Source organism: Mus musculus, chromosome 11, assembly GCF_000001635.26.
Source record: "Mus musculus strain C57BL/6J chromosome 11, GRCm38.p6 C57BL/6J".
Lineage (NCBI taxonomy): Eukaryota > Metazoa > Chordata > Mammalia > Rodentia > Muridae > Mus > Mus musculus.
The window spans coordinates 99,904,501-99,918,968 of record NC_000077.6 but is presented as its reverse complement, the minus strand read 5'-3'; the positions used below and the strand labels follow the sequence as shown (position 1 = coordinate 99,918,968).

The 14,468-nt window shown below is 41.4% G+C and overlaps 2 protein-coding genes across 2 annotated transcripts; both read right to left on the bottom strand.

Moving 5' to 3' along the window:
* Positions 1 to 3,297: 3,297 nt before the first annotated feature.
* Positions 3,298 to 4,218, bottom strand: Gm11565 (predicted gene 11565). Its single transcript, NM_001126323.1, has one exon. The coding sequence runs from the start codon at positions 4,183 to 4,185 to the stop codon at positions 3,715 to 3,717; it is 471 nt and encodes a 156-aa protein (NP_001119795.1). The 5' UTR covers positions 4,186 to 4,218; the 3' UTR covers positions 3,298 to 3,714.
* Positions 4,219 to 10,078: 5,860 nt separating this feature from the next.
* Positions 10,079 to 11,049, bottom strand: Krtap31-1 (keratin associated protein 31-1). The gene has a single exon (NM_027568.3). The coding sequence runs from the start codon at positions 10,994 to 10,996 to the stop codon at positions 10,463 to 10,465; it is 534 nt and encodes a 177-aa protein (NP_081844.1). The 5' UTR covers positions 10,997 to 11,049; the 3' UTR covers positions 10,079 to 10,462.
* Between the last annotated feature and the right edge of the window lie 3,419 nt (positions 11,050 to 14,468).

Sequence of the window (14,468 nt, the reverse complement as noted above, 5' to 3'; positions counted from 1 at the left end):
CTTGATTCATAATGTCTGTTTCTTCCATTATTTCTCTGTTTAGTTTCTGTCTGGCTGACCTGTTCACTGTTGAGTGTTGGGTCTCTCACTATTAATGTATGGGGATTGATGCATGATTTAAGCTTTACTAATATTTCTTTTACAATCGTGCTTGCCCTTGCATTTGGGGCATATATATATACAGGATTCAGAAGTAATCTTGGTGGACTTTTTCTTTGGTGAAATATGAAGTGTCCTTTTCTATCTCTTTTGATTAATTTTGGCTGAAAGTCTATGTTGTTAGATTAGAATGGCTGCATCATTTTGTGTCTTGTGTCCATTTTCTTGGAAATTATTTTCCAGCCCTTTACACTGAGGCAATGTCTACCTTTGATGTGTAGGTATGTTTCTTATATGCAACAGAATGATGGAACATGTTTTTTTCATCCATTCTGTTAGCCTGTGTCTTTTTCATTGTAGAATTGAGAACATTGATGTTGAGAGATATTAATGACCAATGATTGCTAGTTTCTGCTATTTTGATATTGGTGATAGTTGTGTGTGTGTGTATTCCTCCCTCTTTTGTTGTTTTGTTTTGCTGGTGGGAATTCATTTATTTCCTGTGTTTTCTTGAGTGTAGTTAACCTCCATGGGTTGGAGTTTTTTGTTTACTATCTTCTGTAGAACTGGATTTATGGATAAATGTGTCTAAATTTGGTTTTGTTGTAGAATATCTTTTTTCTCCATCTATTGTGATTGAAAATTTTGCTGGGCAAAGTAGCCTGGGCTAACATCTGTGGTTTCTTAGAGTTTGCAAGACATCTGCTTAGGCCCCTCTAGCTTTTAAAGTCTTTGTTGAGAAGTCAGGTGGAATTTTAATGCATTTACCTTCATGTCTCCAGTTCCTTTGCAGCTTTTAATATTCTTTCTTTGTTCTACACATTTAGTATTTTGATTATTATATGGTGGGAATGTTATCTTTCCTGGTTCAATCTATTTGGTGTTCTGTAAGCTTCTTGTATGTTTATAGGCATTTCTTTATTTAGGGCATGAAATTTTTGTGTGTGTGTGTGATTTTGTGGAAAATATTTTCTGGGCCTTTGAGTTGGGAATCTTCTTCTAGTCCCTTCTAATAATAATTCTTAGGTTTGGTCTTTTTATAGTGTCAAAGATTTCATGAGTGTTTTGTGTCAAGAACATTTTAGATGTATTATTTTCTTTGACCAATTTATCAATATCTTCTATGCCTAAGATTCTCTCGTACATCTCTTGATTTTTGTTGGTGATGTTTGTTTTGGGAATTCTTGTTCAGTTACTTGGATTTTCTATCTCTAGAGTTCCCTCAGTTTCTATTTTTTCTATTTTGTTCTTTTTTTTTAATTGCTTCTATTTCCATTTTCAGGTCTTGATCAATTTTATTCATTTCTTTCACCTGTTTGATTATATTTTCCTGTATTTAATTAAGGGATCTATGTTCACATAGAATGCTCCCCATGTTTTGCCAGAATGCATACTTCATGCCTATGTAGGTCAGAATATAGTATTAGAAAGCTTGAAACTAGAGTTATAAGTGGTTGGAAGCTGATATGTGGATATTGGGAGCAAAACATAGGTCCTCCTTAAGAGTGCCATGTGCTCTTAAACATTGAGCCATCTCTTTAGCACCAGAAACCAGGACTTTTACATAGCAGTGGGAATATGAAATAGAACCATAGGTATGAAGAATACAACAAAGACTCGTCAAAACATAAGTAAAAATAATGGAACTTTATGATTCAGTTGCTATGGCAGAACCTTCCCCTAATGAATAAAGATTTCAAGGAACCAATCACTGGGTAAGTATGTGGGACTTTCTGTTGGAGACCATACCGTGAGAAAGCAAGCCTTTCACAGTCTCCCACCTTAACAAGCCAAATGGCCTTGTGCTAAGGAGCAGGTCATCACCCCCTCTTCCCTATTCCCTTCCTGGCACCTGAGGCTGTAAAAAGCTGAATTATAGTCCCCTCTTCCTTATCTCTTCCTGACTCCCAAGACTTCTAAGGACATGAGTTACGTGCTGAGCCCAGCCTGACATCCAAGGCTGTTAAGGAGGAGCCACATTCCGGAGATAAACGCAGAGTGCCTCCCGCAGCTTGGAGCCTGAATTCAGCCTTCATGTCCCCAGATGCCCACTTCTTTGTTCTTTGTTAATTCCCCTTCAACCTCTCCCTATTCCCCTCGCTGTATGCTTAAAAACCTGGCGTTTCAGCCTAATAAACTGAGACCTTGATAGGAACCCCTTCTTGGTCTCCGCTTCTCCTTCCTTCCCTCTCATTTTCTCCCAGGTTTGCGGTTCCCCTTGTGCCCACGAATAACTAGGTCCTGCTGGGCGGGACAACTTTCATGTCAGGAAGAGGAAAAGGGGAGGCAGGAGAAAGAAACTTCCGTTTTGGACTGCGGGACAAGGGAGGCAGACAGAATGTAGGAAACCGGATGCTGTTGCGTCAAGTACAGAGAGACTGAGGCTGCTGGCCGGTGCCTACCTAGCCAGTGATCATGTGAGATGCTTTTTGAGTATTTCATGAAACAAGTTGCTGTGTCTCAGGATATTTTTTAAGTTAATTGAAATCAGAATCTTTTCAATTTCAATTTTCATTTTCACAAGTGTCCATTTACTGAGTGTAGTGAGGGACTCTATAGGGTCCTTTTAAGGATAGCATGTACTCACATACTCTGATGACATTTGCTCCTCCATGTTCCACTAATTGCCCTCTTTCTCACAGACAACCCATAGGATTTGAAGTTTTTGTATAAAATCTTCGATTTACTCATGAGAAAACTTGGTTGATAATTTGTGTTTCTGAGTTTGGTTTGCTTCACTCAATATGATAATCTTCTATGTAGACATTTCCTAGGAAATGATACAGTTGAAATCAGAATATTAAAGGGATATTGACACCTATAAGCTTATGCCAATCCCATTAACAATAGATAAGATGTGTTGAAACCTAGATGCCCATCAAGAAGTAAATGGATAAAGAAAGTATGACAGGAGGCCACAGCTATATGATCCCACACCAGTGATGTTTATAATAGCCAAAGACAGAAAAGGAGAGAACAGACCATTGGTTTATGGGACCTGAGATTGGAGGAACCAGAAGGATAGCAATCAGTGTGTATTAAACTTTAGTTATGTCAGACAAAAACCTCCCACTGATCTGATGTTCAACACTTTGCTTAGTATCAAGGATATGAAGGCACTATATTGAACACTTAAAAATCTATTGCTTATATAGACTCTTCATTAAGTGATTTATAAAAATACAATGACAGATAAAATGGAGCGAATGATAGCACAGACTTTATTAAAATTACTTGCTTCTAGGTACACAACTCATAGGTGAGCAGGAAGAAGAAGATGGTACATAAAAATCTGGGGTGACTTAGAAGAAAATACAGTTGAGAAGATAACAGGCTAAATAAAGTTATTCTTGGAGGGAAGTGTTTTTGTAAGTTGTTTGGTGAGAAATATAAAGAGCATGGCTCCCACCGGAAACTGATGCCAGACCTTCACAGCAGGCAGCCATAATGACAGGACAAGATCCACAATCTGTGGAGATGAGGAGACTCCATCCTTCCTCCAATCGTTTCATCTCTTATGTCAGACCGTACATTTATCAGGTCGCCTGGTGAGAACATGAAGTTGGCCAGGCAAAGGTTAAGAGGTGGCTTTGAGCCGACAGGGCATGCCAGCTCTCACAGGAGCATGGCTTTGCAGGCCTTTTTTGGGAGCTGGTCATCAGCGGCAGGTGGGCACACACAGCAGGGCTGGCAGCAGGGTGTGCTGCAGCCAATGATCACACAGGTGGGTTTAAAAGAGGTGGTCTTGCAGCAGCTGGTTTCACAGCAAGTTGGTTGGCAGCAGAGCTGGAAGAGTCTAGGCTGGCAGCAGCTGGGCACACAGCAGATGGTCACACAGGTTGGCTTGCAGCAGTTGCTGTCACAGGAGGAAGTGTCACAGCAGGTTGGTGGACAGCACAGCTGGGGGCTGCTGTTGACAGTCTTGGTGCTGTGGCAGCAGGTAGACTTGCAACAACAGGGTATGCTGCACCAACTAGGGGCGCAGCAGATGAACACAGGGCAGCTGGATTCAGAGTTGGATTCAGAGCTGCTGGTGGTCTTGCAGGAGGTGATCTTGCAGCAGCATGGCTGACAGGTGTGGGTCATGGTGTCAGGAGTAGAGGGTGATATTCTGTTCTCAGGTGAGTCTGCTACAATGTAGCAAGTTCTTCCAGTCAGGGCCTTTTATAAGACAGGCCTCCAAGGTTTGGACCAATCAGAAGGACTTCTTTACCATTTTCCATATTTAATTTGTGTTCATCAAGGAAGAACTCACCCAATGCTCTGAGTCATTCGCAAGCATTCATTACTTATCTGGTGATAACTTACTTGAAGTTTTCCCAATAAATCAGAGGTTCATCCCATCAGCTTTGTTGTAACGCTGATGGTCATCCAGGCCTTTGATAGCTCCTGACTGTATGGCAACGTCAAGATGACTGTGTTCTTGTATCTCTACTTAGATGTATCAACGTTTCTGGGGATGAGTGTAGTGTATTCACAACCATGAACTCAACACCGGTTTCCCTGTCTTGTTTGCCCACAAGGTCCAATTCTATACTGTCTTAGTTGTCAGTCTCTGCGTAAATTCTTGTACCTGTGTATCTGAGGCATAGTAAAGGTGCTATGAGATAGGGTTTCTGGAATAACGTGTTTCATAGCAAAGTAAACCAGGACTGGTGGGTATGAAACCAAACCAAACCAAAACAAAACAACCCTCCTGCCCTGAGCATATTAGGAGTAAGGAGGCATTGGGGATGTGTGGGTGATCATCAGTCCCCACTTTCTGCCTACCCCTCGAGTGGTGGGATGACCTACAAATCTGTATTTTCTGGCTATGAAAAGTGTGATCTGAATTGTCAATTAGAGCTGGCCAGCACCAGGCTAGTAGGATATGCAAATGTAGCTTCTTCAAATGCCTATAAAACAGAGACAAGCGGCTGTGCTGAGGTCACAAAGCCCCCAAAGCCAAGGGGTTGTGTAAGCAGTGTGACTTTGCATAATAAAGGGCTAGAAGCTTGGAGTTGGGGCTGTAGGAATAACCAGCAGAAGAAAGTCGGGGGTCAGAGAGAGGGGGAGAGAGAATGAAGGCCTGGGATGGGTCAGGAAGGTAGAAGAGAGAGAGCCACCTGGAGGGAGGCAATGGCAGAGAAGTCTGGTTAAGTTAGAGTTGAGTTATGGCCCCAGCAAAAGGCTAACAGCCTTAAACTATGCAGATATCTCATCTGTGTCTTTATTATTAAATCTCAAGTGGGGCCTCCAAAATCTCCACAATACCGAGGACGTCACGGTGAGGGAGCGCTTTTAGCTTCAGATCCAGACAAACCAGGGTGAGCAGGTGATGCCAGTGCACACCTGGCCGGAGGCAGCATCAGGATCTTGGACTGGTGGTGATCTTTTCCCCTGTTTTCGTTCTGCCCAACTCTCTTTATGTGTATTCCCAGCTCTGGTCTTTCTTCTTCTTCACTTCACAGTTTTGTTTCCTCTCCTTCTATTCAATGAGAGGATCGTGATTATTTGAGACATACCTAATTTATTACCTTATTTATCTGTGAGAACTAAGATGCGCACATTTTTCTCTTTCTCCTCTCTCTCATTTTCTGTCTACTATCCATACTACAAAAGACATAGGGGGTTACTTTCCCATTTAAAGGAATAAAGGCAAACACAGCCATACCATCATCTAAGAAACGGAAATCATCACAGGTCCTTACAAGTCATCTCCTGTCACCCATTCCCACAGACTGTTTCTACTGCCATCCAGGGTCTCTCTTCCAACTTGGCATCACTTTTAACATATTTGCCAATTAAAATTAGTCTGCATCTTTGGCTAATAGGATAGTTGGGATTGTCTTCACCCTTGTGACCACCAGTTTGTTCCCTCTCATATCTGTGTAATCTTCCACTGAATGAATTTGACATAGCTCATCAGTTGGTGTGTTTTTTTACAAGAAAACAAACAGGTGGTTTACTGTTTGGGACTATTCAAAGTCATGCTGATAAGAGTGTTTCTGTTTTAAATGTTATTGCTGAATATCCACAACAAATTCTCAGAAATCTCTGAGGGTAACCTAAGACTCCTAGCAGTGGGGGATATGGTGTTGTTTTTTAAACAAAAATCCAGTAGTTTACTTTTACCAGTGAAGACTCGGGAGCCGCTGGGGTGAAAACTGACCTCCCTTCACTAATGTCCCAGAAGGAACAAGCTCTCCCTCCTTCTTCACACTGTCTTAAATGCCTTCCTACCCAGTGTCCCTCCTTTCTGTTCACTTCTGTTCACTCCCTGTCAGCTGGTTGCTTGCTTTGCTTCTTGACTTAGTGTAGACTTCATTTAGCTCTTGGATTAAACTTGTATGCTGGGGCTGAGAAACACCCCAGCAAGATTTATCCAGTTTTCCTCACAATCTTGGCGCTCACGATATGATCAAATATCCTGCAACATTTCCCCTTTTGTCTAAAATAAAAAAAAAATTTTCTCTAACATCAATAAACTCTATACTATCTGGGAAGAATTGCGTTAACAATGTCCAGTCCATTTATATTTGGCAACCTTGGAGAAAGTACTTTACCATCTATCCTATCTTGCTGAGTTTAAGTTCTGTATCTAAGTCACTATCATAACTTGCATTTATAAATCTCTTTCCACCTTAAAACATTTTCTTAAATCCTTAACAACTTAAGCTTAATTCTGAGTCTATAACCATAACTAGTCTTCAACCCCATCAGAGACCTGAGAAGGATAAGTATTACCTGAATAAACCGAAAGTGAAGAGCAAGCAGCTTCCAAAACGGTAGACATGGCAGAAACTGCTAGCGTCCTGACAGTCAGTCACCCAAGGGTCCTTTGCAATGTTGTAGCACCCATCTCTAACACACCACAACAAAGGTTTTCTACTTCACAATCTTGGGGTTCACAATATGATCATATATCCTTCAAAAATATGGAGCCTGAGCTGGCTATCTCCTGTAATCAAGCCAGACTTCTAATGGAGAGATTAAAATACAAACCCAGCCACAAAACCTGCAGCCAACAATTTGTTTTGCCTACAGATTTTCAGGGGTAGAGATGGAGCAGAAATTGAGGGAATGGCCAACCAATAACTTGTCCAGCTTGAAACCCATGCCGTGAGAGGGAGCCTATCCCTGAGCCCTCCATGTTACTTAGCTCTTTGGGTCTGGGAATGGTAGCATAGTTATCATTTATTTTATGGTTAATATCCACTTATAAGTGAGTACCTACCATGTTTGTCTTTCTGAGTCTGGATTACCTCACTCAGGATGATCTTTTCTAGTTCCATCCATTTGCCTGCAATTTTCATGATGTCATTTTTAAAAATAGCTGAGTAATACCTCATTCTTTTTTTCTTTTTCTTTTTTGCTATACACACAGTACCATAATACATCATTTCTTTTAAAAATATTTTGAATGTACTTTTGTTTGATTACTTTGAAATCTCACATGATGCGCCTCAATTGTGTTCACTTCCCAGTCTTCTCATGTCATCCCCACCCCCTCCATTACTTCCTCCTCTTCAATAAACCAGACCAACAAAACAAACCCACAAAACCTCCAGACAAAGTCCATTTCATGTGTAAGTCCATATACCGACTGCAACATGGTAAAATGGCTAGCACCTGACAGGAAGGATGTATCTTTCTCTTCCTGTATCCAATCCAGAACTATGAACTGAGGAGATTTGTGCAGCTGCTGGATAGGAGGAGCACCAGCTCTCCCTCAAAGAGTGGAGACTGCTCTCCAGCACCCATGGACATCAACAAGGCTTCAGGCAGTAGCCTGAAAGCTCAGACAAGCCCATGAGCTTCAGTGGTAACAAAGGCCTCAGACATCAACAAAGCCCTCGGCTGTATCAGGCATGGTCCTCAGTAGCTACACAGGCCATAGGCCTCAACATGACCTTAGGTGGCTACACATGCCACACACACACAAGATGACCCCGGTGTTTTGCCTGCATGCATATATGAACAGCACATACATGCCTGGTGCCCAGGGATGTCATGATGCCATTAGCTACCCTGGAACTAGAATTATGGGTGGTTGTGAGCTGCTATGTGGATGCAGGGAACTGAACACAGGTCCATCTCAAGAGCAATGTGGGCTTTTAACTGAGTTATCTCTGTAGCCCAGAAATAAGGATTCTTATACAACAGCAGGATTTGAAGTAGAACAAAAGGTGTGCAGAACACGACAGAGAGTTCTTTCAAAAAAGGTAAAATAAAACAACCTCACTGTGAAATATAAAAGTCCATTATGACTCAGTAGTTGTTATCTCAGGATGTTTAAGTTAGTAGAAATCAGGATCTTTTAAATTTATACTTTCATTTTTTAAAATTTTTAATATTTTTTATTACGTATTTTCCTCAATTACATTTCCAATGCTATCCCAAAAGTCCCCCATACCCTCCCCTCCACTTCCCTACCCACCCATTCCCATTTTTTTGGCCCTGGCGTTCCCCTGTACTTGGGCATATAAAGTTTGCCTGTCCAATGGGCCTCTCTTTCCAGTGATGGCCGACTAGGCCATCTTTTGATACATATGCAGCTAGAGTCAAGAGCTCCGGGGTACTGGTTAGTTTATAATGTTGTTCCACCTATAGGGTTGCAGATCCCTTTAGCTCCTTGGGTACTTTCTCTAGCTCCTCCATTGGGAGCCCTGTGATCCATCCAATAGCTGACTGTGAGCATCCACTTCTGTGTTTGCTAGGCCCCGGCATAGTCTCACAAAAGACAGCTATATCTGGGTCCTTCCAGCAAAATCTTGCTAGTGTGTGCAATGGTGTCAGCGTTTGGAAGCTGATTATGGGGTGGATCCCTGGATATGACAGTCTCTAGATGGTTCATCCTTTTGTCAGAGCTCCAAACTTTGTTTTTGTAACTCCTTCCATGGGTGTTTTGTTCCCAATTCTAAGAAGGGGCACAGTGTCCACACTTTGGTCTTCATTCTTCTTGAGTTTCATGCGTTTAGCAAATTGTATCTTATATCTTGGGTATCCTAAGTTTTGGGCTAATATCCACTTATCAGTGAGTACATATTGTGTGAGTTCCTTTGTGATTGTGTTACACAATCACAAAGGAACTTATACTTTCATTTTTAACTTGTGCCCATTTATTGAGTGCAGTGAGGGACTCTATAGAGTTCTTTTAAGTATACCATGTATTCTGATGACATTTGTTCTTCCATGATGCATTAGTTGCCCCCGTTCTCACAGTCCATAAGATTTGAAGTGTCTGAGCACTTAGTAGGTAATTTTTCTTTCTGAGTTCTGTTTGTTTTATTCAATATGATAATCTCATAGGCAGCCATGTCCTAGCAATGGTATGGTTGATATCGACGCTTGAAAATTTGTGCCGGTCCCATTAACAATGGATGTGTCGAAATCTAGATTTCAGCTGTAGCTGGAAAAACTAGTAAGATAGCCATCAGTTGGTATTAAACCTCAGTTATGCTAGATATAAACCTTCCATGGAACTGATGTTCAACACTCCTTAGTGTCACAGATGCAAGGCTACCATATGGAACATCTAAAAATCTATTGGTTGTGTAGATTTTTTTTTCCATTTTTTGTTAGGTATTTAGCTCATTTACATTTCCAATGCTATACCAAAAGTCCCCCATACCCACCCACCCCCACTCCCCTACCCACCCACTCCCCCTTTTTGGCCCTGGCGTTCCCCTGTACTGGGGCACGTAAAGTTTGCGTGTCCAATGGGCCTCTCTTTCCAGTGATGGCCGACTAGGCCATCTTTTGATACATATGCAGCTAGAGTCAAGAGCTCCAGGGTACTGCTTAGTTCATATTGTTCCACCTATAGGGTTGCAGTTCCCTTTAGCTCCTTGGGTACTTTCTCTAGCTCCTCCATTGGGAGCCCTGTGATCCATCCAATAGCTGACTGTGAGCATCCACTTCTGTGTTTGCTAGGCCCCGGTTGTGTAGATTTTTATTATGTGGTTTACCAAAATATAATGATAGACAAAACAGAATAGATGGCAGCACAAAGTTTATTAAAATTATTTGCTTCTAGGTACACAACTTACTAGTGAGAAGAAAGAAGGAAATGGCACACACAAAATCTGGGGTAATTCAGAAGCAGAAGAAAATACAGTTGGGAAGATAACGGGTTAAATAAAGTTATTCTTAGGGAGGAAGTGCCTTTGTAAGTTATTTGGTTAGAGATGTAAAGATCCTGCCTCAGAACTTAAGCTGATATCAGATCTTCATGCCAGTCACACATGAAGATGGTACAAGATCCACAGTCTCTGGAGATGAGAGGGTGAGGGACTCCATCCTTCCTCAACACATTTCATCTCTTAAGAAAGCCTACATTTGTCAGGTCCCCTGGTGAGAACATGAAGTTGGCCAGCAAAGGTTAAGAGGTGGCTTCGTGCACACAGGGCATGCCAGCTCTCGCAGGAGCATGGCTTTGTTCCTTTGGGAGCTGGTTATCAGCGGCAGATGGGCACACACAGCAGGGCTGGCAGCAGGGTGTGCTGCAACCAATGATCACACAGGAGGGTTTAAAGGAGGTGGTCTTGCAGCAGCTGGTTTCACAGCAAGTTGGTTGGCAGCAGAGCTGGAAGAGGCTAGGCTGGCAGCAGGTGGGCACGCAGCAGCTGGGCTGGCAGCAAGGTGTGCTGCAGCAGATGGTCACACAGGTTGGCTTGCAGCAGTTGCTGTCACAGGAGGCAGGGTCACAGCAGGTTGGTGGACAGCACAGCTGGGAACAGCTGTTGACAGTCTTGGTGCTGTGGCAGCAGATAGACTTGCAACAACAGGGTGTGCTGCACCAACTTGGGGCGCAGCAGATGAACACAGGGCAGCTGGATTCAGAGCTGGATTCAGAGCTGCTGGAGGTCCTGCAGGAGGCGGTCTTGCAGCAGCATGGCTGACAGGTGTGGGTCATGGTGTCTGGAGTGGAGAGTGATAGTCTGTTCCCAGATGAGTTTTACACAATGTAGCAAGTTCTTCCAGTCAGGGCCTTTTATACAACAGGCCTCCAAGGTTTGGACCAATCAGAAGGAAGTTTCCCCCTTGTTTATTATTTTCCATATTTAATTTGTGTTCATCAAGGAAGAATTTCTCACCCAGTGCTCTGAATCATTTGCAAGCATTCATTACTTATCTGGTGATAACGTACTTGAAGTTTTTTTTTTCAACAAATCAGGGATTCATCTGATGATCATCTGGGCCTTTGTTAGCTCCTGATTATATGAGAAGGTCAAGATTACTGTGTTCTTGCAACTTTCTCCAAGTATTCATACTTAGAAGTACAAATGTCTCTGCACAAGATTGTTCTGTATTCACAATCACGGACTCAACACCTATTTCCCTGTCTATTTGCCCATGGAGTCCAATTCCCAGCGTGAATATCTGCATAAATTCTTGTACCTGTCTATCTGTGGCACAGTGAAGGTGCTGTGTGATAGCGGTGTCTGAAATAACATGTTACATAGCAGGGTAGAACCAGGTGGGGATAAAGAGAAAGAACACATTGAAAAGAAGAAGGCATCAGCAGATGTGTGGTGAACATCAGTCCTGACTGCTTGTCCTGGGCACGATGCCCTTTCAACCGCAGAACCAGACAAACAAATCACAGTGAGCAGGGGCCTCCAGCACACAGTGGCTGGCTGCAGTGTCAGCTGTCTTAGGCTGGTGATTTTCCCCTGATGTTCCTTTCCACCACCCGGCTTTCTACTTCTAATCCCATCTTTCTCCTTCAGTTTTTTTTTTAATTTCTTTTCTTTCTATTCAATGGAAAATTATGATTATTTGATATGAATCTAGTTTTTTGCCCATTTTGTCCATGAGGGCTAAGATGTGCCCCCCTTTTTTCTACTATTCATACTAAAACCTGTAAATTATTTATTTCTTACTTGAGAGAATAATTGGTGAGCACAGCCATACCAATAATAGAGAAATAGAAATTAACCCAGTTCCTACAAACCATTTTCTGCCACCCATCCCTAAAGGCTGTTGCCATCCAGGGTCTGTCTGTCTTCCGATCCTGGGCATCACGTGTAACCTCATTGCCAATCAAAATTATTCTGTCTTTGTTCATAGGATGATTGTGACAATCTTCACCATCCTGACCCCAAGTTTGCTTGCTCTGATTCCTGTGTACTCTTCAACTGGATGAATTCAACACAGCTCATTGGCTGAAACTTTTTCATAGAAAATAATTTGGGACTATTCATAACCATGCTGCTACAAATGTTTGTGTTTTACATGCCGCTGCTGACTGTACAGAACTGGGTACCCGGACACTTGCTTCTCACTAAATGCTTGTGCATTCCTTTGCAGGGGACTCTTTCACTAGGTTTATTCTTGGATATTTTCTTTTTGATTTCACTACATGGGTTTTGATTTAAAACGTTTTGTTCCTTATGACGTATAGAAAATGATTAAGTTGTATTAGCATGCATTAGTTTTTACAAAATAGTGCTTTTCATCATGACATTTACATGTATATGTAGAACATAGTTTCATCAATTTACTCATCACTGCCATGTCTTATGGCCCCAGTGGCTGACTTCTGGATCATTCTCTCTTCTTCCCCAACAGTCTTTTTGTCCTTTTATGTCCCCACCCATCCTTACACTATATCATATACGTATATATACATTATATACATATATATAAACATAATATTTTGCTTTTTGAACCATACTTCATTCACTGAATAAGATCTTCAAGTTTCACTCATATTCTTCCCCTTCTTTATATATATATATATATATATATATATATATATATATATATATATATACACACACACACCATTTTTTATGTATGCCTCATCCAGTGAGAGACACACACCTGCTTCTTTCTTGTATGTACCACGTAGTAGTTTTGGTGGGTCATATGGTAGTTCTAATTTTGTTTTTTGTTTTTTGTAAATCCTAGAAGCTAATTTCCAAACAGCCTGTACTAAGTTACATTACTATCAACAGTGTGTAAAGGTTTCTTTTCCCCCTGTTTTCCTCAACAACGTTTGTTATTATGGGCTTTTTTAATGACAGCTGTTCTTGACAGGAATAATATAGAATTTCAAGGAACTTTTGGTTCATATTGTCTGATGGCTAATGGTATTTAACAACTTTTTTCATGTATTCTTTTAATCATTTGTAGTTTTTAAAAATGTCTTTAAATAATATGACTATTTAGTGATTGGATTGCCTTTTCTCTTGATTTTACCATTTAAATCTCATATAGGTTTTACACACACACACACACACACACACACACACACACACACACACACACCACTCACTGTAGGGAAGACTGGGCTAAAGGAATGTATTCCAATGAGATGGTAATGAATCTCGGGGTGAATAGCAGGTTAGCATAGAACCTGCTTTTGCATGGTTCCAAGTTGTCTGTGTTGATGGCTAGGCACGTGATATGTCTAAAAGAGAACTCTGTCTAAAAGAATCATTTCTCAGTGTCAAGAGCATTCTTACCCAGTAGCACTACTTTCCTATTGTACGTCAGAAACATCAGCACTGGGGCTGTGGGCTCGGGTGCCTGACGATAGAAAGCCAATAGGTTAGATTATCCTTGGGAAGTTGAACTTAGCAGCAGTGTAGGTAGGAGTAAAGCCCAATTGTGCAAGGACAACTTGAAAGAACGGATGACTTCAAGATTAGTAGAGTGTACAACACTTTAATTGAGGACTTTGAAAAACAAGTATGTATCACACACTCAAAGCCTATGTGGGTAGTCCATCATGGATGTTTAGCGTTGGTGAGCCATACTCTACTTAGCAGGAGACAGAGGAGAGACAGTTTTACTGCATCTTCCAAGTCATCAGGAACATCGCACCTTTGACTTTGACCATGTGAAATGTCACGTACAATTGATACATTGCTTGATGTCAGGATGATCTTACAACATTGAAAATTTATTCCTAATATCAGTTAAAATAAGAGTAAGGATGTTAACAAGGAGGTGAAAAAATATCATAATAGTATGCATGTGAAATGGTGCAGTAGGTATGGAAATAATTATGGAGACTCCCCAAACATTGAAAAGGAAAAAATACTATACAACCCAGCACCTGTACTTCAAGATATTCATTGAAAACAGCAGAAATAAGAATTTTGGGAAGATATAATAATCCACTGATCGTGCCACCCTTACTGAAACTGTAAGACTCTTGAACTCAGCCCCTGTGTGCCGAGCACCGTGTCTACTTGTATCTTTCTGTACTATAGTTCTTCCTTCAAGAGATTTTGAAAGTTAATCTGTTTATTATTTATATGTGTACCCTTGTATGAGTTTGTGTGCACTGTGTGTGTGTGTGTGTGTGTGTGTGTGTGTGCATGTGTGTGTGCGTGTGTGTGCAGAAGACTAATGAGGCCAAAAGGGAGCACTAG